Raw genomic sequence first — 25,717 nt, forward strand, 5'->3', positions numbered from 1 at the left:
AACGACACAACCCACACAAACCGTGGAATGATCACTCAGATTCACACTCACACTCAGACTTGTTTCCTGCGCAAACTAAGATAAAACGGGTGCTGTTTGGTTATTCGTTGATATTGCGGGGAATCATACGGGACACGGTACAAGCCGACACAGCATGTAGTCTGTACTTACAAATGACACTGAACATCCTCCAGGATGAACAATAAGTGACCAACAAACCCTAAACAGCTAAACGAACGAATTATGCTGACCCGCCATCTCTTCGCGCCTACTGCATATAATGTTTCGCAGCAAATACAAAATGTAAACAACGACGCATTGAATCTAAAGTCAGCAAGATTTGTATTTTTTGTAGGATTGCTCTCATTCTGGATCATCTCCTGCGAGAGTATACCTTTGGACGTGTTTTATGGATATGATGTATTTTAAATATGCATATATTTCTTAGTCGATTTCAAGTTGAAATTAAATAATTTAATTTAAATAATTTCAATTTCAGTTTCTTCGGTGAATTTCTATAATCGTGGGTGCGAGTTGTAATTCTAAATTGGACTCCAATTGGACTCTCACCGATCGAGTGCAGTCAGCACTCACGCCTCGGCTGAGTGTCAATAGTGACGACGCAAGCCTGCGTGCTGACCTGCGTTCACGATTAGCGCTAGCAATGTTCTTGTCTGTTCGATTCAGGGGCATTTAAAAGCCATGAGGGAGTGAGAAGCGCAACATCAAAGTATAATATTTGATTAAAAACATACCAAAATAGAATATACATTTATGCCTCAGACATCCTAGTTTGGCCTTACAACATCTATTTGAAAGACTCACCAATTCCATTAACTGAAACAACACCTTTTCTCACCATCTTATGTCTCTGCCTAACCATTATTCATTTTTCAATTGCTATTCGAAGATCTTACCAAGAGGTTTTGTATTGGTTCAGTCGTTGCAAGTGTACGAAGCCATACCGTAGAGGGCCTGTTCCGATTGTGCTGCCCCGTGGCTGGTTTCACTGTCAACGCTGTGCTACATGAAAACGTGAAAGCGCCCCGGTCCCGCAGTCCCGTGACGACTCTCAACCACGTAAGCCGTATGGGTAGTACAATTAGGGGCGCAGCAAGTTGTGTCCAATTCGTTGATCGCTCGCAATATAGTATGTGTCTCTGGTTTGGACGTACTCCGATAATTTAAATTTAGTTACAATTGGTGCATTACGAGTGATTTTGTGGAAACCTTTGAATTTGTCTAATAACTAGAGTAGTTGCTTAACTTATGCACAATTTTTCCCAAGCGCTTAATCTGACCACTGCCCCTATAGTGTGGTACGCATGGGTGCAGTTTTTAATTCATTGTTATGAAATAACAACTTTGCGTCAAGTGCGTTCCGAGGGGCAGTAAACACAACTAATCCAACCCGAAATCCCTGCAAAACACAACACCACGTCAACAATCCGAAGCAATACGCAAGTGAAGAACGTAAAAGGAGAAAAGAGCTAACGAAACACACATTAGAAGGCGTCAGCGAATCTCTGTCCGTAAGACGAAACAATCAGCAAAGCGGGTGTACGAAAGAGTGAAAAAACGCTAAGCTACCTCACTCTCATAGGATAGGACAGAGAGCAAATGGTCTGTCGCCGCGAGTAAATGTGTGCGTGGGGCACTGTCGAGGAAAAGATAAAGTCACACAGAATGAAAAAATGACTAACAGAATCGCTACAGTTAGCAAACACGCCGTAGAAAGGTGAGCTCGCGAGCTGGAGGTAAAGCCAAAATACGCAGCTCGTCCGAAAGATCTCTATACGCACTGGCCACTGTATCCGTTGCGCATACTGGCATACTGGCTGGTGTCGTGAGTGCCGCTTTCGGAGCTCTGATCGCGTTAAAGTGGTGGTGATCAGTCGCTTCGAAGAGTTCATGTCGGTAGGCTGTTCCTGGTTGGTGAGGCGAGGCCTACTGTATTTCGTGGTCGTGCAATAATTTCTCAGCAGGCTACGTCCAATCCGGTTTATAGTGCTGCAATTGCGTGAGTAAGCGTGTCATTCTTCGTTCATCGTCATTAAGCCAATAGAGTTGTAAAAGAAGAAATCACAGTTCGCAAAAACAAACTCCAGAACAGAAAGAATGCATCCTCAATCCAAGAACAAGAGTGACGAAGAAACGGTGTGGAAGAAAACTGACTAATAGAGGGCAGAGAAGCCGAGAGCAAGAAAAAGTAGAACAGAATAAAAAGCGTGCGAGATGTATGTTGTGTGCGTGTGTACGTGTGTGCGTCTAAAGCGACGGTCCACTGGCCACACGAAGCGATGCTTCAGATAAACGAATCAAAGAGCCAGCATTGAAGATGACGGTGCAGAGTACAATGAAACGATCGCTTAATCATGCGCACGTCATCGACAACTCTTTTGAAGTTGTGCAGTAAAGTGCATTTCGTATGATCGGTCGGTCGAACATCTCCTTTGCACTTTTCTTGTGCATGAAGCAAAGGTTCAGATTTTGTGCTGATCACGTTATATCGAACGGTTATAGTGTCAACAGTTGGCGTGAGAAGGCTTCCGCAGAAGCAATAGACACACTATGTGGTGATTTAGTTCAATGTGAGCAGTTCATGTGCGTTCAAAAATGTCGTTTCCTTCCTTGTGGCTCACTTTTCGTCCTGCTGAGGAACGGAGATAACAATAGTATTTGGTTGGTCGCGCCCAGGCCACCCAGGGTTTTTGTACGCAAACCAATGCCTGGAGCAACCCGCCAAACAACCACCCAACGATCCGCCCTCCGCTCTCCTCCCTTCAAACGCTACGTCGCATACCATGCTTTGCCCATACCACAGACCTGTTTCGAGTTGACTCGAATCGCTGTGCTTGGTGGTGCACCCTTCGGGGCGGCATTAAGGATGGAGCATGGAGCTGCTAATACTAATATTGTAGTGTTGATCATAAATGAGACTCGCCTTTATTTCTACTACTCTTAACACACACACTCGCACGCTGGTCACTCGCGGCGTTCTCCGCAGAAAATGACTTACACCCACCACCCCATCTGCCTCATGGTGCGTGACTCTCTGCTGAGGTTCGCTCTCGCTGATGCGTTGACTGCAGCCCTTTCATTCTCTCTTCAACTTTCATAACAGTTCACCATCTCCTTCAGCTTCTCTCCTCTTCTGGCCCATGCTGCCCAGTCTATTTTATCTCTCTTGTAGCCGTTTTCTAAGACCGATGTGTTCTCGCTCATTAACGAAGGTGGTGTGCGTACCAGAAATAGTAGCTGAATAATAATAGTAAACCCTTTTTAGTGTCCGCTGGTGTGAGTGCGATGCCAAATCGGTTACGATGGTAGTAGTGAATATGGTCCCAGACTTCTCCCCAGAGTGCAGATCAGGTTTGTGTGGACTACGGTGTGATCGAGAGCGTTTTTGTGCTACGATCAACCGGTTGATCGCTTTTCATCCCTCTATTTGCTCCTTTTTGCGCCCTTTTTTCAAAATGTCAACACCATTCAATATTTGCTGAAAATTTGGCGGTAGCCAAAACTCACTTATGGGGAGCGCGCAGCAACCTCTCGCCTGAAAAGTGCGCAATATCGGGTTTGAAAGAGTTAATAGGTTTTCGCTTCGTTTGGCTGCGGCAGTGCTATTTAGGAGAAATTCGCATAGGTCCGTGGCAGTGAAACTTGCAGACTCCACCTACAATAACTTATTCGACAGAGATCAGTCTATCCCATTAACCAAGCATCTCGGTGTATGCTGTCCTGCATGCGTGGAGCAAACGTTAAATCAAGTGCGCCGCACAGTAACATAGCCCGGTACTAACACAACACGGAAAGTGGTATATTGTACATGAGTAGAGCCATCGGGTGAATGATTACCAATTTCCTTTGACATCCCTTGCTCAAAATTCGGATTAACTAAAGTGAAATCATAAACGTCATAATTAATAACCTCTAAACGTAGGGTGACCCAAACAGCCGAAACATTCATGAGCAGTGTCCGTCGATAATTGGTACATTTTCTCCTATATTTTTGCCAATTACAATATATCAAGCTTACTATGAATATCAACCAGTAATGTTGTTGGTGTGGTGGCTGTATGTAAATTATGTCGAAACGTGTTGTGGCTAATAATAAAGTAATCAACGATCGCAAAGAGCATCTTAGAAAGCGAACGAAAGGCGAAGGCGCTTTGGAAAATTAGTATCACGGCCGAACGGTGCCGTCGAGCTAGTAGTTTTTGCTGGTGCTAGTAGTGTCGAGTTCCATACTGACGTCAGTAAAACTAAAACCAGAACGACTCTTCACCAACTGTTATTTCCCCATAAGTGTGCACAGTTTTCGTGATACAGAATTTGAATTTGAGGCTACAAGTACCAAGAACGGCAGGAACGAGACGTCGTTCCTTAGCCAGCAAACCAACCCGCGGAAGCTCTCCCAGGACCGCTAGGGGCCAATGAGCGAGCAAGTGAGCGATAGACACAAAAGTGCCGCAGTGCAAAGGTGACAGACACGCAAAGGCAAAACCGATCGTTGTTCAGTGATCACGTCGCAGAGAACAAACGGCGTACCGTCCCTAGGTGAAGAAAGGAAGAAATAAGGTACCGAGGGAGGAAGATAGTGAAAAAACCAAGATGGCGTTTAACGGCAACACAGCTGGAGTCGGGGGGAATGCGGCGGCGGCGGCGGCCGCGGCGGCAGCTGCGGCAGTAGCCGTTGGTGCATCAGCCGCCAGCGAGGATAATGATACGGTGAGCGCCACGAAGAAGAAGAACCTGATCATTCTCGTCGACAAAGATTCGAACGATAAGCTTAACGAACTGTTCGACAAGACATTAAGCAATAAGCTGCCACTGCAAATCCCGTACCGTATGCGGAATCTTCCGGAGTCCTTCTTCCTGCCACCGTCTTCCGGCTCGAAGTCCCCGTCGGTCTCGCATTCGCGCGAAAACTCGGCTGATTCGGCGTTCGGCTCCGGCACGACCATACTCGGTGGCGTTGGAGGCATGGCGACTGGCCCGAATGGACTTCCGATTCACCACAGCAGAGCGCACAGCAGTCCAGCATCGCTCGGAAAAATCCCGGTTGGTCTGGTTGGCCTGGGTGGTGGAGCCGTTGCGGCGGCGGCGGCCGCGGCTGCTGCTGCTGCTGCAACCGGAGGTGGTGGTGGCAGTATTGGAGTCGCCGGTGGAGGCCCAAGTGCTGGTGGTTCTGGAAGCGGGTCCTCGGCAGTAAATGCAAAGGTGGTACAGAGCACCTCTCAGCAGAATGCGGTTGCTTCCAGTGCCAACGATGCTAGTAGCTTGGGTGCCGCCGTGCTGCAGCAAGCCGCCTTGTCGAAAGCGGCCATTCAGCATCTGCACAGTCGCGGTCGTTCTTACGACGTGTCGAACTTACATGTCACCTTCGGAGAGCTTCCCCCCGGCTGGGAACAAGCGAAAACGCAGGATGGGCGGATCTACTATATCAAGTAAGTGTTCCTTGCAAGTGTTATGAGCTACAGAGAGAATCAAAATTTTGGTGGCCGTGATGCAGTATCGATGCGATTGCATCAGTTTCCTCTACTGCAGGTTTTGCGGCTTACAAAACCCCAAAACGATATAATTGATTTGAAAACATAAAGATTGTTTCCTAATCTGGTTTAATGTTTCGTGATTTGGCTATTGTAACTTCATGTGTTCAACTACATTGAGCTTGTCGTAGAGCATTATGGCGGGAAATAAACCGATGGCGGGCTTCAGTGTATGGTTGGCATAAATGATTTTATCATTTACAGCTATCAACTGTTTAATATAGATCTGCAAGTGCCGATTACAACAATTGAACATCAACAATAAGTACATTGGCTTAAGAGGAAAACAAAGTAAACCTGAAGTGTCTTTGGTGCTATTGCGAACCTCTCGGCGTCCCACGCCCTGTCATGCGCTGTTTATTTTGAAGTGAAGAAGATACATTGTAACTATAAAGTTCCATGTTGCTAGTCCATGGGTAAAGTAGCTTTACACTTATGATAAACCATAAAAATGAAAACTTTTTCATCATCAACATATCAACAATATCAACATAAACAATTTACTTACCCTGTGATATCTAATGAAAATGGAAGGGAATAAAATCGAAAAAATCGAACAATGTGTAATAGTACAAATCATTCGTTAATTGAAAACAAAGTTCAGCTTTTTACTTTGTTTGTTTTTCGCTGGCATCGGGAAAAATAGGCATCGTTGGACTCTGCCTCTCCATTTCTAAACACATTCCTCCGGCACGCTCCCCACCAACATGGGAAACCCATATTTTGGCCCTTGTTCTGGTGACTTGCACCAAAACAGGCTTTCTTATGCTTCCTTTTTAAGTTACAATAATAATGAAAACTAATGAAAAACACGGAACGAATAGAATGAATTTGGCTAGCAGAGCCGACTTTTTCGTTCCGAGTAACTTCCGAGTAACTTCCGAGTTTTGTTCCTTAGGAGTGTTTCCCCCCTTCACATGGGTTTGTCCAGTTGTTCCGTAAACGTATGTTGTTGTTTACATATCAAAAATAATTAAACTGTCCAAGCAAGCAGGAAAGCAGAACCTCCTCTTCGGTACAGTTTGTGAGAACGTTAATAATTTAGGCTTGGCTTTTAGGTAGCTCGTCTATGTTCAATGACAATCGGCACTTTCTCTATCTATCCCGAGTGAAGAGAAAGTAGCGATTCTAGAGTTGCCTCGAGGACCTTTAACGTAAAGAAACTACTAACGAGGCACAGTGCTTGATGCCGTTATAAAGAACGTGCGCTGACGAGTCAGTTGTGTACCAAACCCCCCAGCCAAGAAGAACAAATTCGTCCGCAAAACTTCCCAACAATTCTTAATCGAAGAAAGCAACGTCATTATTTTTACTACAACAGGTCAGGGCACAGGTGGGCAAGTTCTACAGGTGAAGTTCTTCGTGACACCATTGATCAGTGACGCATTTTATTTTAATACTTCACAGTAACATCAGAAGCGATCGATATTAAGTCGCCTTCGTTTATGTATGAACAGTTTACAGCTTCTCTCTCGTTTCCATTTTTTTGCTTCGAGCGACTTTCTATACTGCACTATACTATAGCATGAGTCTCTCAAGACGCTCGCACTTACCAAAAAGCAACAGAAGAACAGTCTAGAACACGTCGTTCTCATATGGAAACAACATTAGGACTCAACCAAATGATCACGCCGGAGAAAGCGTCGGAACGGAAGCAATAAAAACAAACATCGAAATACTGTTGAAACAAAACAAATTTCAAACGTCGGACGGTGCTATTTTAGAGGTCGGCTCTGAGGACTTTCCGGCTTAAATATAAAATAAATTTAAATTTAAATTCTTTCACTCGTCTTTCGCCGGCCGACGATACATTCTCGGCGCGCGCACATCTTCTTTGCAGCGCTAGGGACAGCACTAAATGTTGTCGAAACGTCTGCAGAGATCAGCAGAATTTCTTTGCCGCCTGCTTTGGCGCCCGGCTGCACCTTCGACCGAAACCGTTAGTTTTTACGTTGTCTAGAGTATGCCATCTTTGAAAAGGAACAGCTTTTTTATTTTAGTCGTCCTCTTCTGTTAAGTGTGTGTTGTACTCCACGGTTCCTGGAAAGTACTTTAAAGAGGCAAGCATATGTTTCCAATCCCATTATGTTCCCAATACGATAGAACTGCCAATCTGCGCAATCAATGACTATCTGAAGAGAAGTTGTGCTGTTTAAGTGATGGTCGTTGTCTTCAAAATAACTTCTTCATTAGCCTATGATTGAAGACCGCGGCTTAGTTTGTTCCTGAAATGTACAGAAATGTAGTGATAAAATACATAGGAAGTGCAATAGTATTTCTAGCCATTCACATTCCTTTGCTAATGCTAATGAGTCAGCAACGAGAGAGAGAGCACATGTAAAAGTTCTTTATGATGATAAACGAGAGGAAGAAAGAAACTCCTTCGGATTGCCAACACGTGTCCAACGCGCAACAATGGCCCTTGACGGAGTGATCAAGCAAGAATAACGATTTGCTTGAGCGCGCTACGATCACACTGAGCCTCGTATCTGCGTTTTACATGAATCAAAGTGAGAAACTGCTGCAAAGAAGGTATCATACAATTAAAATGTGATACATGTTCTTATTTCGTTTTTTATTGTTGTACATTTTAGCTGAGTGTTTTATGAATGATTTTGATGATGAGGTACGATTATGCACAATTCCTAATTGTGATGCCTTGTGCTGGGCAAATGATTTGAGACTGCAATTAGAGGTTCCGATTCAGGTGCTCCTTTCATGATTTTGTTTTTTAGTTTTGGTGTTCTCTTACTACCTCGAAGGAATCAAATAAGCCCTTTTATGTCGCTATGATTGGTAATTCCGCCACCTCCTCTTCAGCGTCACGTTGTCCGCAACATGACAGATATAGTAAGTAACCGATGCCGGTGTTGGTCATATTTGTCTTTTCTGTTACAAGTGACAGGCATATCATAGGCTTCTCTGGTCAGTCTCTCACCTCTTCCAAAAGCTTGCAGCAACATCTGTAATGGGTGTCCGAGCTGATCAAAAACCAACTCCCACAACCGTTGTAGTTGAACGCCGAGAGTGCCACAGATGTGTGGCGAACGACGCGACGCAGTGGGCAACCGATAAACCGTCCGAAACGCTACCTTTGCTATCGTCAATCTTGCAAGAATATCTCTGTCTTGGAGGTACCAAATGGAGAATCGGCAGAGTTATGGTCAGCACCAGTTTCGATCAACACCAGTGAACACGACGTACACTACAACCCACATTGCATGCTGCTGACACAACTTGCAGCAGTAGAGAGTGCTGTAGTGGGTCTGTAAAATTAAATCACAAGCCCTCCATCGATGGCTGGCTAAAAGTACTTCGATCTAAACCAATACTGCTAGGTCCAGCCGTGAACCACAAAGATAATGGTACCTACTATTACACTGTTTATTATTGGATTTCATCACCTTCATTATAGTAACTTCACTTTCAACTCGTACTCTTCAGTAATCGTACAACTCGAAACAGGCGAAACGGATAATGAGTCTTGGGGGATTTACCGTACCGAACGTACGAATACGAAAAAGTCACAACTTCGAGTACGAGTACTTGTCTGGTCCTACCACACAAAGTCTAACATATCTCCAAACGAACGTCGCCATATTTTTCCTTTTTATGAAGGCGCGCATGTCATCTGGTGTCACGTTTGTTTCGCTAACTCGATCTGTACAATATTTACGGTACAAATACCAACATTTCAAATAACTGCAAACTGTTTATTGTAACATTTTACATGCTTTGGATTTAAATTTTAGGTTCCTTGAAGTTAATTTTAATACAAGGTTGATTTAAGTTGAAAGTTGATGATGGTTTGGTTGAGGTTTATTGTGAGCCCGAAAAGACAAAAACTACCAAATATTACACTAAAGAAGATCAAAGCGTTTTTTTCGTCAGTTTGTTCCAAACAAAACGAAACTATTACACTAGGCGTAAATGGAATAATAGTTTACCAAATGGTTCGGAGTGGAGACCTGCTGGCATAAGCTTTTGAGAGCATCCGTAAACATTTCTTGTGTTGTCGTATCACTCACAAATTTGATCAAAAAATGGAGTATGGAGTACTTAATTTTGAAACAGTAGCAGTAGTCGGTGACACTTCCTTCGAAGGATCGCCTTCGAATCGCCAAAGGATCGTCGCAAATGGTCGACGGAAATGGTCGACGAACACCAGGATGCTCGTCCCAGCACCCAATTGCACGCCAGTGCCTCGTTCGCATGGTTGCGATTTATGGTTACTTTCATGACAAGAGCAACCATCCGTATCAGCGTCCGAAAACAGTATCAGTTAAGTTAAGACCGACGGTCGAGACGATACCTTTGGTACCTGCTATGGATCCTGTTTTCACCCACCGCCCAAAGATTACCAAGAGTGTTGTTGAACGTGGTTTGGCAACGGAATTTGGTCGCTCTTGAAATATGAACGGCCATCTCAATCACACAGACCTTTGAGCGGAGTAAAGCATTTTTTGCATACGACTCGAACGGGTCTCGATCGAGCCACGAGAGATCTCGAATTGTATGGTTGACATACAATTTGTTGTAGTTGACATATGTTGACATACAATTGTTGTTTTTTTTCTACTGGTGAGCCAACTTCGCAATCACTGTACGCCTCCAATGCACTAAAGCAGACTACCGAAAGCAACAAGTTTGCTGGTAAGAAAAGACCGCAATTTCAAGGATTGATTGTGGCCATATTGAACGTTTTCCCATTGCACGCATTTCCCGCTCCCAACGTGAAAAACGATGCTTTCCGGTGGACTACAACAATCCTCCGAAGGATCCTTTTTACGGGAACTATGCTATGTGAAATTTTTTGGCGCGCCCGCTTTTGCCGTTCCTCGTTTGAACGCAATCGCCTGACTTACGAACGGCGTGGCGGATGCGCGCGATGGTTTTTCGGAAAATTAGATTTCTATTTCTGACACGCGAACGGTGGTGGCCACGATCGCGCCACCGTGTGACATCTTTCCCAAGAGCTTCCCAACATCTTATCGCCTCGAGGAGGGTTCATTAGTCAAACTGGCATGGTTAACTATCGTCGTAGCGCCGCCAGCCGAACAACGTATGGTATATTGCGCGTACCGTCGCGCAATATCTGTCTATTGCTTTGACTGTCTTCAACGCGGCTTTTTTTGTCATTAGTCTAGGAAGGAAGTTTATTTTTCCTTTTGCCAACTTACCGCTGCATCTATAAAATCAAGCTTATAACAACGCCACGCTGCAGCGCCACTATCTGTTTTTATTGTTACAATTTTGCATGGTAAAAGGTATGTCAGACTGCTTTTGGAATAATCCCCTTACGGAGGCTTCTATGATAGGTTTAGAGCATCAGATCCATTAGTCCACCGCAAACCCTCCACCGATCTCCGCAAACGCAGATCCACCGCAAACGCATGGACGGCCATTAGAAACGGGGCACTTTTGTCGCCATAATTTCTTGGCGAACTTCCGACCGACCAATAACGATGACGATGATGATGATGATGTTAACAATGGTACCGATGGCGCCAGCAAAAGTCTATTGCTGGTCGACTCCGGTTGTGTTTCATTTTACTATTTACGATTTGTTACTCAACTGGCGTTAACTGACGTGTCCCACAACGACTCTGTGAGTACGAGTTTCGAGGCCTTGCCTGATTTATGCAATCTATATGATTCTACATTGCAGCACGTGCATTTATATTGGAGATATGATACTTATTGATTGGTAAATTAATTAATTTATTTATTTCACTCACGGTGTCAACGGGTCGCGTAGCCTGCTTGACAGCTTATAGGTATAACTTAACACGAATAGCACAAGTAATCAAATTTGACGAGACGAAAGCAAGAGCAGGTACTCGGTTTTAGAACTGATAAATGAACGTCACAGATTAAACGTTGGACTCAGTAGCATAGCTAAACAAAACACTTCATTTGACCCGGGAGCCTTCACAAGTGTTTGTGCATTTCGAGATCGCAAAAATTAGGCTTGTACCCAGCAAGGGTACCGGTGAACTGTATGGAGATCACGGACACTCCAATAATAGAACGAGACGGTCTAATGGGCTTGCGGCAGACGAATGCCAACCATCGAACTTGATTGCCGTCTGCCACCGGGAACCAAAGTTACTGGTAATGGGGATTGTGGATTTGTAAACGCTTGTACAAAGATATAAGCGTTTTATAGCATATGCTAGACATTCAATCACACATTGAAGGAAAATATCAGAAGTTCAGGTTGCGATAGTTCTTAACGAACCAAATCAAACCAAAACAAATAAAGTGGTGACGGTCCAGCACAGCAGTACTAAAACCTGAGGGTAGATTACTGTTTTCTATACCTGATCTATGCTTACCCACTACTTCCCTTGGCGAGAGTTAGTTCCTGAAAGTATTCCCACGTTTATAGTCCAACAAGGGCCGGCTCGGGGTGTAGATTGTAGATTAGATTAGGGGTGTAGATTTCTTTCTCTTCGGTTTCGTTTTGCGACGCCTAAGTTATGACGTGTTCTGCGTTGATCTGGATCTACTCAATTTGCGTCTGGATTTTTCGACTGTGCAGTTTGCGTCTGGACATGTACGTCCGTGCCTTGATTCTCTTTCAGATTGAGAATTTTCAGGAATATCGGTTGGGAGCAAGGAAGAGCGCATCGTGATGGAAGAAGAAATACGGTATAAAAGAACAATAGAGAAAACCTTCCGAAGAGGAGCCTCCGACAAGAAGGATTTTTATTCTTTTGGATTATAGAGACTTTGAGCTGTAATCGTCTAACATTCGGCTCAACAACAAGAAGGATGAAAAAAAAATCCTTCTTTGAAAAAGAAGGATCGTTCCAAACGTGACTCTAAACATTGCGCTACACGCATCCAGACAACCCTTTTCTGTTTCTGGAGGGCTGCATGAGGCGTGAAAACTAGCGTAAAATTAATTTGTAATGCCAAACCGTTTATGCTTCGTGTGGCAGCAAAAATATTATATTATATATTTATAAAAAATAATATTAATAATATAAAAAATGTCAAACGTGTTTACGTTCGTGTTTTTGGTCGGAGAAAATAGAAATAGAAGAGAAATTAATTGATTTCTGAATATTGTTTTCTGTTTTTTTCGATTTTGGTGCTATAGCATCAAATAAGAACTTAAATTATCCTCTGTTTGTAAATAAAGCGTTGGCTAACAGTGTTTGCGGTTGGATTTGCGGTCGGTCGACACATAAACGTTTTGACAGAAGCGCAAAAGTTTGGCATTTATCTGAAATGCCAAAAACGTTTCGTTTCGCATCGTGTAGCGGCACAGTAATGCTGCAACCTTCTAGCAGAGACCAACATCAGCACTGCCGCCTACAGAGGCAGAATATTGCCGCGATCGCTTGCCTTGCGTTTGTGTGGCGCCTTTGCGGGACTGCGCACCACGCACCACCGTGGCGTGCGGCTATTTTTGGAGTTTCGTTGAGAAAATCTAAAACCGAGCCAAAGCTGCTCCCGTGTTACTGCATCATAACCATGGACGAAAAACAGAGTGCAAAAATGCCCCAAAGAAACATAAGATCTCTCTCTCTTCCCTCCCTCTCTTTCTCTATCTCTCTCTTCCTCCCTCTCTCTTTCTCTCTCTCTCTCTCTCTCTCTCTCTCTCTCTCTTTTGCACACTCTAAGAAACGATACGTGGATTGCTTCCACCGGTTGTGGAAGCGGCGCTTGTTAAACATCGCCAAGAAATGGTGGGCTGCTGAGCTTGGGTGTGTTTATGTGTGTAATATACGCGGTTTTCTTCTTTGGATTTGCCCAAAATTTGGCTTGTCTTATCTACATTTTCGTTGGCTGTGGCCAACGTACAGTACATGGTAGGGAGTCGCACACACTTTCGCGTATGATTTGTGGAAAACTGACACATGTCGGTTATTTAGGGATTTGGTTGTTTATTCGACCAGCAGCCGTGCAGTGCTGATTGTGTGGAAAAACAAGAAAATGTGAAAATCGAAAACAGCCAACTTTATGAACTAAACTACGCAGCCAAGCTGCCCGTTCGGGAAACCGGGCTGTTTGCCAACGTTAAAATTTTCGTCCGTCAACAACTTTCCCGGCCCACGCACGTTCTATTCTCGGGTGTCGGCTCGTCGGCGGAAAGTCAGAAAATTGAATGAACGTTTTGTGGGACAGGAAAGTGCGTAGGCCAATGTTGAATTTTTCAGACCCCATGTATTCACTACACAACAGTCACGATTCAGCGTTCGTTAAAAAGGTTTTCATTCTTAGAGGGTTTGCAACACTTGAACAAATTTGATCGAAAACTAGAAAAGACAAAATAGAAGAAAGACACTCTTTTCCCCTATTTTCTCTCTTCGCGAGAAACAGATACGGGTGAATGAAACAAATAATGATCATAAAATGAAATATGAAAAATAGGAAATGTAAGTAGTTGAATTAAAAAACAAACAATGAGTAATGATACGATATACAACTGATACTACCTATGCATTGAGATTTTTGCATTTGTATTGCATCGCATCGAATTAATCATGTTTAAATTTTAAAACGGACGACAACACCAAAAGAAATACGAAGAAGATCTTGCATTAGGTCAATTCAATCAAACACTAACTAGCTACTCTTGTGCTGCCCTGAAACTATGACATCACATTTTTTATTTTATCACACTTTTATCGTCAGTCGCGGTGAAGCGGAAAAGCAATTAAAATGGAAGAAGGTCTTACGTTGTGTTGAAGATAAGTAGTAGAGAAGGAGAGAAACGAAGCGGTAATTTTGCGAATGAAGGTTGAGCACCAGTGCGCCGCTCGAAGATTTTTTTTCACGACTAAGAGTATCTTCAGACTCTAGCCAATTGCTAAAAAATGGGTTTGCAAATAGATCAAGATTTATGTCCATGCCAAACCACCACCTTACCATTGGTCGGGTTGGATGCAAGCCTCCAGCCAGTCAATAATTAAAACCATTTTAGTTCCCGACACGCCAATTAACCCAGTTCGGGTGCTGGCTTTGCACGTCAGGAGCGGCTGCTCTTATGCACAGTTTGTGATAGATTTGCGTGATCAAGATTCGGTTAATCGCATCAGTAATGAGCCATTTGATACCGTTTATACTACTACCGCTAATTGAATTATGGTGTATAGCATCGTAACCAACGCCACCGTCTTCGACCAGGACCAGATAGTGCCTGCGGTGTCTATTGCGTCGTTATCACGAATAACGAATCCATATCTTATGAGAATAGGAGAAATCGTCTCGTGTGGCTTCGGTGCTTTAGCAAATGTTAGCGAAAGAGCTAACGTGCCCTAACAATCGCGTTGGTCGATGTGTTTAGTGACTGTAGTTCAGACGTTCCACTGGACTGCCCAATAATATAAAGCCTTTGATTGCCGGCGGCTCACTTCAATCATGGGATTAAATTAATATTGTAGATAAGGACAGTAGTACTTCGTAATCAAAATCTTTTAACATCTCACATCAACATCAACAAATTTTTTTTCGATTAATTTGTCGGGGAGAATGGGAAAAACGGATCCCTTTGTCAGCGGTCGAATATTTTTCATACTTAGGATAAAAAACAGAAACAATAAACGCCTCGTAAATGTTTTAATTTGCATCTTTGTACTGTTTGCTCTAGGGAATGTGTTTGTGATTTGTTCATAAAAATACATCAACAATATAAAAATATGTCAATTGAACTAGGTGCCAAATCTGGCTACAGGAACAATGAACGATACGTAAGGAACGAGAATGACGGTAGCTGCCATTCTTTTTCGTGAAACAATAGTGAAACATACTTCTCTGTTTTATGCTTTACTTTTACGACGAAAAGCAAAACATTTCAATTTGCACTCCTGATTTGCGCTGATCAACATTACATTACAAAGCCCACGATCAGCAACACGGGTATCTAATATGTTAACGGGAGTACTGCCGAATTAACGAGCCATGCCGTCGTTTTCTCGTATTCTTTCACTAGTAATCGGCACGCCTTAGACGACGCTTACCGATTGATCATCACCGTTCCGTGGGAGAACCACCTGATCCCGAACGCATTGTTATCAAATTAGGACCACCTTGAACTAACTGACGCCATTCGGCGAAAAGCACGTATGAGTCGTGATACAGCGAGCGTGCCTTCGATTAGCTGGCACTGTGACGTTCCTTGGCAACTTCACGCACCAGTCACGTTGGGCGCGATACCTCGCCATCGATGGAACAACATTTTTACTTCACATCACAGGAAGCGCCTTGTCGAAGGAGTTGTTTATCTAAGCTGCAGTTGTTGCAGCCACCCTATCCACTTGAACAAACGCTCCAACGCGACAACAAACTGTACGGACGCTGACGTCATGATTCGCTGGTAATACGTGCATTGTCGGCTGCCAAGAAAGCAGAGCACAGGGAACGCTACTCCACAACAATAAGATATTCTATCTTCTTTAAATTGAAAGAATTGCTGCGGACCACTACGCCCCTTGATTGATTGGTAGTTTTGTTAAAACATAATAATTTTTAACGTGTGTAGCAAAATAGTTCTTGGCACATGAGCAAGAAACAAATCTTCCACCAAATCCGCAACATTTCATTAATTTGAAACAAAATTCCAAAAACAAATGTAAACGAAACCGAAGTTTAAGTCCCGTTGCCGAAGGTCTTTGCTGAAGTAATAACAAACAAGCAGAGAAATAAACAAATTACTATTTATGTCTCAGCTTTGCCTTCGCCGCGGATGCTCGACATTTTATTTTCGCTTCGAACCCGCCTCTCGAACTCACCGAAAGCCGACCGAAAGCAGCACCCACAATAACCTGCCGCGGCGTTGAAGGTTCAACCAAACTGAATTGCTCATTTGGTGAGTTTTCTTGATTGGGATCGTGAAACATATGAAATTGTATCACGAGCCGGGCTATACAAACCGAGAGAAAAAGGAGTACTGTGAAAACGGACAACGGACTACGTCCGCCATTCGCGGTTTTGACTGTGTCTGTCGAAAGCCGAAGTGGGTGGGCAAGGCTCGAATGTTGTTTTCTTTTGCCGCGACGCTCGACGCTGTCCACTAAAAATAAATCGACTGTTTTCGCCATTTTTCTGAACGTAGGACATCAACATCAACGGTGTGACGAACTGTGCGAATCAAGCAGAAACATGAATACGGATGTTCACTAGGTCCGTCAAGCCCAGCCACCGTACAAACGATCGTTATAACACAGATTTTTCGACGGACGGCTACACTAACACGCAACCCTCTCCAGCTGATATGAAAGTGCCAAACAAGTGCTTTAGGCAGCTCAGCAAGTTTTACAATGTCGCATGGAAACATTTTTTGAGGTAAACGAAGCAAAGACAAATGCTTAAAATGCAAAACTTTCATGCAAAATGGAAGTTGAAAAGATTTTTTGGAACGGAATGTAAAACCACACTGCTGTCATATGATTGATAGTATACTCCAATGTGTTTTTTTACTGGTTCCAATATTCAGGCTGATTGTTATTGTAAATAAACGACAATGTATCCTTCTTTCCTTCATTGCCAAGTGCTACCAGATTTACTAACCTTATTCTGGCCTATTAAAGTGCTCGCAAGTTTCTCGCTTCACACGATATTTTTAAAAACAGAACCAAATCATCTGCTTAAGCCGCAACAAGATGCATTTAACGTTCCGGTGCCACGAAGCGTTTTTTCATCCATCTGCTCGGTAGCTTCGTTTCGGGAAACCCCCAAGTATCATCCTTGGACCTTGACAACGCAGTGCTATAGTAAATGTCATAGCATCAGTCTATATTTCTCTCATTAATTCTCATTTTTCACAAGAGCCGAGTCACACATATTGTCGTCATCTCTCAGTAGGTCGGGTATGGAACATTTGTTTACAAACAGTCTGTAGCCAAGGAAACGGAACGAACCTGAACCGAATGAGTTTTTGGATCTAATCAAAGCTTTTCATTTCTCAGCCACAACACCAGAACCACCACGTGGGAGGATCCACGCATAACCGCCATGCAAGAGAGTCTTTTCCAGCAGCAGTCCAGCGTGGAAACACTCTTTAACACCGGCTCGCAGACGTTGCTCAGTCCCACCATCTCATCCCCGACACCAACAAACAATGGTAAGTACTGCTGGTCACACCGACAATCGTACTGTGTGTGGCTACGAAGGTCCCGCTTGGCACATAGCCACGCTGCTATGCAATAAACAGATTATACTGTATAGCCGGAAGTAACGCTTTAATGATGAGTTGATGAGTGTCGATATTTTCACATAAAATTCTATCCTGAAATCTTTTGGTTCCGGCTCTTACACAAGGAAAACGGCTTGTGACTAACAAAACATCACGTCTTGGCCAAACAAGGAAAGAAAAATGGTTCGTTATGGTAAAATAAGACTAATCAACAGGTTGCCTACATAATAAAATTAAGCATAAAACGTGTACAAAGTAACAATTCTCCAAACATCACTTAATCACCGAAAGTAATGACGCTTTTATTATTTCAATGGACGGTACTCAACGATACGGTTATCGAAGAGATAACCGTGTCAAAGAGTACCCATTTGTTTTCAACAAAAGCGAACGTGTGTTGATATTTAACACACGAAATAATCACCACCACTATCGGTAAAAGCAACTACCCTGAATAACACGGTCTTTTTCGTGTCCAACAGCACAAGTCAGGTAAATGTTATAGAGTTGGCTGTTACTACACTACTATACAGTGCAACACGCATCTGAGTTTTGATAGGTTACTAGATCACATATAAAAAGTATTAGTTTTTTCGTCATTTCTTCCTACAGAAGCAGCCGATTTATGTATTGTTCGAATGGCTTAACGTTTCGCGTTTCCTTCTCATGTATTAACAAATGCGCTAACGATCTTTTTGTCGGTGAAAATAAAGAGAAAGTCGGGTGTCAGCTCACCGCTCAAAATCTGTCAAGGTGATAAAACTGCAAAGATGATAAAACAAACACTTCACAGTGGATAAATCCACACCACCACGATCCGATCCTGCACAACCCCTAAGGTGAAGGTGTAGTGGAACTGTAGAGTCACTCCCTGAGTTCCAGTCGCACAACTCTCAAAGTGCCCACTCGCGACATCCATCAATGAAAGCGTCATCAATCGTCAACGATGTATTTCATTCATAAAACTTTCTTCCATTGGAAGGGAGTTCCAATTACGCAGACCATGCACTACGGAAGAGATCGTGAGAGTGAGACGTGTAGAAGCCGACTAGTGCCCCGTACATCCGCACATGGCCATAAATCACCATATCGGCAGTACGCAGTACTTATGAGTGTGGGCAACGAAAGGTGTGTCGGCCACTAGCGACAGTTGAATATGGTTAGATGCATGCATGAAAATCAATGCTCGTATAATAAGAAAACTTATAGAAACAAGAACTGTCATATTGCCAGAAGCAATAGATGGCCAACACTTTCGTTGGATCCTACACTAAGTTGTCCAGCAACTAGGCGACGGGATTTAAAGTTGAAATCTTTTTCTTTCAAATCTCCAATTGAAAATAAACCCAGTCAGGTTCGACCGAAGTAATACGGCGTGTTCTTGTACTTGTTCTTGTCTTGTTCTGCGATAAAATCCAGTCTGTTGCTCTCTTCTGGCTGTTTCTAATTTTGGATCCCTGCTTGCAATGCTTGGAAACCGCTCGTTCTGCTTGTATCCCTGAACGCTGGCCGGGCGGTTCTTTGTAGACCCATTCGCTCACAAGGCACCTCCACTACGAGAGAGAAATATCTGTGGACACAATACCGATAAGACGCAACAATAGTGTCAACTGGAGCACTGGTTAATCGATTGGGTATACATACACCGATAACTGACAAAAAAACTGCCTCTTTATCCACTCTCGCTCTCGTCTGTATGCACCAGGCCGGAAATGTGTCAGCAATGTGCGGTACCGGAGCTGCGTCAAACGAAACGTACCCTCCGCAAACAGAGATTGCAGAAGAACCTCTCGACTTTTATAGACATCAGTGTAGATAATGGTCTCCGGGCATGAATAAGAGTATATGAGAGGAGCTTTAAGCAAATAAGCCACACTATTTAAAGAAATCATATAATCGTTCCCCAAAGTATGGTAGGTTATTCACCAGTAAACTACACCTTTTTTATTGGGAATGATCATCACTCAGCGGCCATGTAGTCTCTTATTTCAAACTTACCGACCCGGCATTTTTAAATCAAAACGTAAATCGTTTATTTTAATCAACATGTTCACTGTTTATGACGAACGAACGAATAAAAGAAACTCGATTGTTCGATTGAAAATTGACCAACATTTCCGATAATTAAATATCTTAAAAGCAAAGTAAGTAACTGGCTAAATTAATGGTCAACTAGAACAACGTACTGATTATAACAATCAACGGGAAGAAGCTTTGACATATTTGGATGGTAGCGTCATTGAATGCAGTGTTTGCTGGAAATTGTGCGCTGGATGGTGAAGGGTGGCATCACTGCTTACACTTTTCTATAGCTACTAATCAATATTTCCAGCTGCAAACATCGGCTTTATGCTGTTCGTGAAGTGTTGATATTACTGACATGTGATAATGACGTGCCAAATCTTTTGATCCGGTGTATGTACAGGCATGTTTTGCAAATGTGCACAAGATGTACTTGATCATAATTTCTACGGGACTTTAACAGAACATGAAATCAAAACAATATTGGTTAGTCCGGAATTTTCTCTCTAAAAATGTCAATTCAATACCCAAGTGTAAGAGAATACCAGGCATTTGGCGGATCTGAAACTTGGCTAGCGTACCATAGTGAGCTCGAGAAGAAAGTGGGATCCTATCTCTCTACCTTTCTATTGTTTCTCTCTCTCAGTGGTATTTCCAGATACAATTCAAATGGCAAATGAAAGCCTCCCGCCGTCGAACGTCCCACCGGCTTCGATGCTAACCGGCGGCAGCAATGTTGATCTGGGCCCACTGCCGGAAGGATGGGAGGAAGGAATCACAGAGAAAGGCGAACGGTACTATATGAATCACGTTACGCGATCAACCACCTGGAGGGATCCCCGATTGTGTACGTGTCACGTTTCCTTTAACTTGTTTATTTGTCATTCTGTTCTTAGGAGTTACGTTTTCGCTTCTCTAAACCAAAGAATGGGTTTCATGCACACTGTTTAGCCTGACTTTGTTTTGAATGTTAAAACCTAGTTTTTAAGGCTATAACTTGTTTATGCAGAACCGTACAGTACGTTCGATTATAGAATTTGTAGTCAACCTCCAGTCGAGCAGCATTGTCCACTTAAATAAATAGAATATTGTAAGATAAACAGTGAGTGAGTGACAGTCAGCATAGGTTTTTAAACCACTTACGCTACTAACCACTAACATTGATGTGTTAGGTCGTTTTGTTGCACTATTAACGAATCGATTAGTAGAAACATACTACTAAGCATCTGTATTCTGGCCTTTTTATTCTGTAATAGGTAGATTAAGTTGATAATATAGCTCTCTTCTTTCGTTCAGTTGAAGTATTAGGTGAAGAGCCAGCCAAAGTTGAATGTTCGAATTTTAATGGTTGGCTTGTCATTATTGGTAGCATCGTAGACGAGAGGACTAGAACAACTGTTTTCATTAAATGCTCACCGTATCTTCATTACATTTTTCTTTACGCATTCCATATCGATGAATTGTCAACAGCAAACCAAGATTGGGCCGTACAGGAACAAACCGTCAGACTATATAATCTCCAACTGGAACGTGAACGGCTCAGGAAGCGGCAACAAGAGATCAAATCACATGTAAGAATGCAATAGAAAAAAACTTGCCAATTGCACATTAGATCATGCTTTTCGACAATGTATTCTCCTCAGATGGGAGACGACCCGTTCCTGTCCGGTATTGCCGATCACACCCGTCAGGAGTCTGGGGATAGTGGTCTTAGCGAGTCTTCAATGACGCAGTCAATGCCTCACACACCCGACTTTCTCTCCAGTATAGACGACAGCATGGATGGTTTGAGTAGTAAGGGTCTCTTTTTGTACAATTTTGTTGAAATATAGTTCCTTCGTAACTCTGCGTTACACTTTTTGTCTCAACAGTGACAGACAACACGATGGACACCATAGCATTTGGAGACAACTTGGAAACACCAGACGAATTTATGGTAACAAATCGTTTTTCATTTCATTATGTTAAATAAAACAAGGTTTACATTAAAAGCAACATAGTATATCCTTGTTGTCGTCAATGTTGGATTTGCGTGATGATCACGATGTTTGCATTAAATATAAGCATGGAACGTTCACAGTATTAGTGCTTTTGCAAAAATATCGAAAAAAATATAAAATAGTTGGTTAGTAAAACTTTGGTTGTAAACTTTGGTTGTTAAACACTTGGTATTAGAGGTACTCGATTGTTTTCTGCGAAACACTATATTAGGTCTAAAAATTTTTTACTGTGATTTTATATGTTAAAATAATTGTTCTTAATTAGTAAATTAATTTGCTTTTTATGGATTCAGCTGGACGATCCTTTGTTGCTGGAAAAAATCGATGCTGTCACCAACCTGAGTCTGATAGATCCTACGAGCAGTAAACCAGAAAATACGTTGTACGACATCATTTAACCGTTTCCGTCCGTGTATGGGTATCAACGGTATCAAGTAGATACATCCACATAATCTATCCTTTTCACTCACAATAATCTAACTCGTTTGACTGCGTTCACTGCAGGAGAAGTAGGCTTAGAACCCGGCATATTTTGTTTGTTAATTGGTATCGGTCGCAAGCCTCTTCCTTTTAACTTGCAATTTTGACCATTTTCGTGTTCGTGTCAGGCGTTTCTTTTTCAGTTATTATTAATGTTATGATTAATTTATGTATAAACGACCGTTCTAGTAATAAGATTAGGTACGATTTACTACTGTAACGATTTTATACTTTTGACCCCATTGTCCAACGTAAGTAAACATAAACGGAAGCGTAATTGAAAGCTAGGAGGAAGATAGAATACCATTACAAAACACAAACGAAAAAGTAAGACTCGAATTCGTTTGAAAACGCAAACGAAAATATAATAAACTCAAGTGCCTTAATGAAGTAATTATAAATGGTGATTGAAGAATGATCGTTGCTTATGGGCCACGGCATACAACAGCGCAGTAAAGTTGCTAGCCGCCATTGTGTGTTACCCCACACGTATTTATGCCAGTGTGTCAGTTGTGCATATCGCAATGCAATTTATGCAGAAACATGTGCAGCTTATTGCTCAAAAAAATTAAAAACCAAGCTAAACCAATGCGTTGCTTGTTGCCGTTGATTTGAGTAGAATATGCCGAATGCGAGTGAGATGGTAAAGAACGAAAGGAAGAGATATGTACGTTATGAAAGATCGAATGAAACAGTGGGGAAAAAAATAGATAGTAAAATATAGAAAGAATCCAATTTGCATAGTCGTATAATCCCTTTTCCATACGTTATTTTACGTTCTTTTAGGTCCTACTAAAAGCATCATATTGAAACGAGAAGAGGAAAATATAAGTTCAATTCACAGTATAACCAGCAGAACAAAGGGCATGTTTCTTAGGAAGATGCACTCATGCACTCAGCCCCTTGCTTTCTTCATTTTGATGTTATTAAGAACTAGACGCTAAATCTATGATATTACATACAATTTGGTTGAAAAGTATGTGAGTACTATATTATTCTGTTCAATAATAGTATCCTTCAATCCCTGTCACGGCGTGGAACATCGCGTCGCATTCGGAAGTAGTACATCCGAAACGAAAGTAATAGGCGCTTTTCCGAGAACCAGACTTGTGCGACGAAGAATGGCTTTTAATTATTTAGAACATTAGCATGAGAATAGCATGAGCTTCGCTGCGCCCTCACTAGGCCACAACAATTCAATGAAGAAACAAGAATTACACAATGAACCCCCAATGACCATTGCGTTCCACAGGCTGATCTTTCAATAACAATAGTTCTATCAGCTGTGAACAGAAAAGCGAACTGAAGTGTTCTTCAGTTCGAAAGGCGGGGTTTGAAGTATTATTACTGTTTTCTCACAATCAATCTGTGGAACCAATCTTTCGTCACGAGTTGGGAAAAGAAATGCGGCCGTGCACAGACAACCATAGATGGACAACGATTTTCTATTTTTTCTGTTTCCAACAAATGAGTTCGTATAGGTAGTTTAAAATATATTTTATTCTTAAAAGAAAAAAAAATGCAAACGAGAAACCTAGCAATTTTCGTATCCAATTTTATTAGACGCTAATTAAATATTTTACACAACTGAGATCTAAACATGTATGTGTTATTTCCATTAAAGCAACCACCTATTCAATTAACGAGGAGGTCCTTACCATTTTTTAAATAGTCTTAGAGAACAATATTTTAGCTACTTTTTTAGATGCAGTAACATACGTTGCACATCAGGAAATGTGTTGCTTCGCATACATTTGTTGTTCTTTAAAACGTCAAAAATATGTGCCTCCGTTGAGAAAACGATTTCGAAAAAAAAAAGAAAAAGTGCTCAATAAATATTTGAAACTACTTAACGAGCTTTGGTTGGAACGCAGGAGGTGTCATATGCCTACAATCATAAAAGGCGTTTCGGAAGTCTTTAGAGGATTAATTCTACTTTCGTTCAGTATTTTTATTTATTGCACAGTTAAGCAATGAAAGTCGAAATTTCGTAACTGTTGATTTAATACCTAGAAGAATTAACAGTTTAAACTAAAAAATTGGCAATATTTTTTTCCAGTCATCCTTGATTCTAAAAGTCCGATGACCGATTGTTATGCATCCGCCGTACAACGCAACAGCAGAGCCTGTCTTTTCCTCATAACTTCTAAAATATGGTGGTTGCAGTAAGAAAAGGGTAGATCATCATAAATTCATAGTTAATTTTATAGACACTATTTACACAGGCAAAGGAAATATTTTATTTCAACAGTATCATGAATCAGCCAAGCCATCGCAACCAGTCCCGGAAACTCAAACCACCACGAAGTAACGTGATTGCCGTCCAAATTGCATAGAATGAAGCAATTCAAATCGCTAACGTAACGTAAACGTAACATAAAATATGAAACAGGCAGCAACAAAACAAGGCTAAAAAAATTGTTAACCGAAAGGAAAAATAACGGGAAGAAATATAACGATTATGAAATTTGGCAACGAGCAATATTGAAAAAAGTAACACCTCAGTACGCAAATGCAATAGTTTTAAATGGAATCAATATAATTGGTTGACCGATTCATAGCTTTTAGAAGTACTCATCAAGCAATATTTGTTAAAAAATATGTTCTGCAACGATGAGCGCACACAAGGTAACTCATAGTTTTATTCCACACAAAACTATCACCTGATTAACCACACTTTAGCAATCAACATACAATGTCAATAGTGCGGTAATAGTTTTATTCCGCTTCGTTTATCGTCGGAAGTAGAATCTTTCTGCACTGGGACACCTATTTCTCTATGTTGAATGATTTGCCATGTTGAGAATGAGAATGTTTGTTCAGAACTCGGCATGCGTTTCATCAAAGTAGAGAGCCTAGCGTTGTCCGGATAGCCCCTCAGCACGAAAGAATAGAATTACTTTTGCCCCAAAGTAGACTCTTAAGAGAAAGAAGAACACAAGCGAACCAATGTAATGAAACAAACCTTTTAAATGATGTTTACAAAAAAGGCAAACAGATTTAATTCTCAACTGAAAACAAATGCCACCGATATTGAGCGCCTTACTTTTATATGTACACATCTTCGTGTTTATAAAGGGACATCATGTTAGAATCGAAAGATTCCACCTACGTTGCTGGTAAATAGAACGTAACGTAACTGACAAGCTGAGTAACGATAGCAATGTATATCACAAAACGTTAGCATAGGCAAGAAGGTTTATTAACTTGAAATTGGCTTGCACAAAGGGGCTGCTCCTTGGCTTAGCTCAGTTTACATACAAAACCCAGGAGGGCGGATTGCGATTATGATGTATCTTCCGAAAAGAACATAACATCATACTGAAAATCGGAACAAAAAACAGAAAAAGATGGAGAGAAGTAGAGTAAAATAACGGAAAATGTTGAATAAAAAGAAAAATTAACCAACCACATTTTTCTTGTGCAATTTTCTATACAGTGTATAAAAATGACAAAAAAACTTTCAAAATAAATTTAAAAATACAATTCCCGATCTGCCGAATCTGTACAATTTG

General features: G+C 41.9%; 2 protein-coding genes across 2 annotated transcripts in view; one reads left to right on the forward strand and one right to left on the reverse strand.

Annotated features, from left to right (window-relative positions):
* LOC131215455 (uncharacterized) overlaps positions 1–1,913 on the reverse strand; it is a 5,879-nt gene extending 3,966 nt beyond the window's left edge. Inside the window, exon 1 of the mRNA XM_058209844.1 lies at positions 1,704–1,913. Coding sequence (XP_058065827.1) covers positions 1,704–1,913 — 210 coding nt within the window. The remainder of the gene's footprint in view (positions 1–1,703) is intronic.
* LOC131205580 (transcriptional coactivator yorkie) lies at positions 1,909–25,606 on the forward strand. Its single transcript, XM_058197733.1, has 8 exons — positions 1,909–2,020; positions 4,310–5,450; positions 17,474–17,628; positions 20,369–20,569; positions 21,193–21,293; positions 21,366–21,516; positions 21,594–21,658; positions 22,016–25,606. Exons 2-8 carry the CDS (start codon positions 4,615–4,617, stop codon positions 22,118–22,120), a joined length of 1,614 nt encoding a protein of 537 aa, XP_058053716.1. The 5' UTR covers positions 1,909–2,020; positions 4,310–4,614; the 3' UTR covers positions 22,121–25,606.
* Positions 25,607–25,717: the final 111 nt, after the last annotated feature.

The sequence above is a fragment of the Anopheles bellator genome, chromosome 1 (assembly GCF_943735745.2).
Source record: "Anopheles bellator chromosome 1, idAnoBellAS_SP24_06.2, whole genome shotgun sequence".
In the NCBI taxonomy this organism is placed as follows: domain Eukaryota; kingdom Metazoa; phylum Arthropoda; class Insecta; order Diptera; family Culicidae; genus Anopheles; species Anopheles bellator.

Bases quoted from the DNA above. Each gene is read 5' to 3' on its own strand.
- LOC131205580 (XM_058197733.1), top strand. From the start codon at position 4,615: ATGGCGTTTAACGGCAACACAGCTGGAGTCGGGGGGAATGCGGCGGCG. The intron at 5,451-17,473 runs GTAAGTGTTCCT...TTCATTTCTCAG, and splicing joins GGGCGGATCTACTATATCAA to CCACAACACCAGAACCACCA. The intron at 20,570-21,192 runs GTACGTGTCACG...AATTGTCAACAG, and splicing joins CTGGAGGGATCCCCGATTGT to CAAACCAAGATTGGGCCGTA.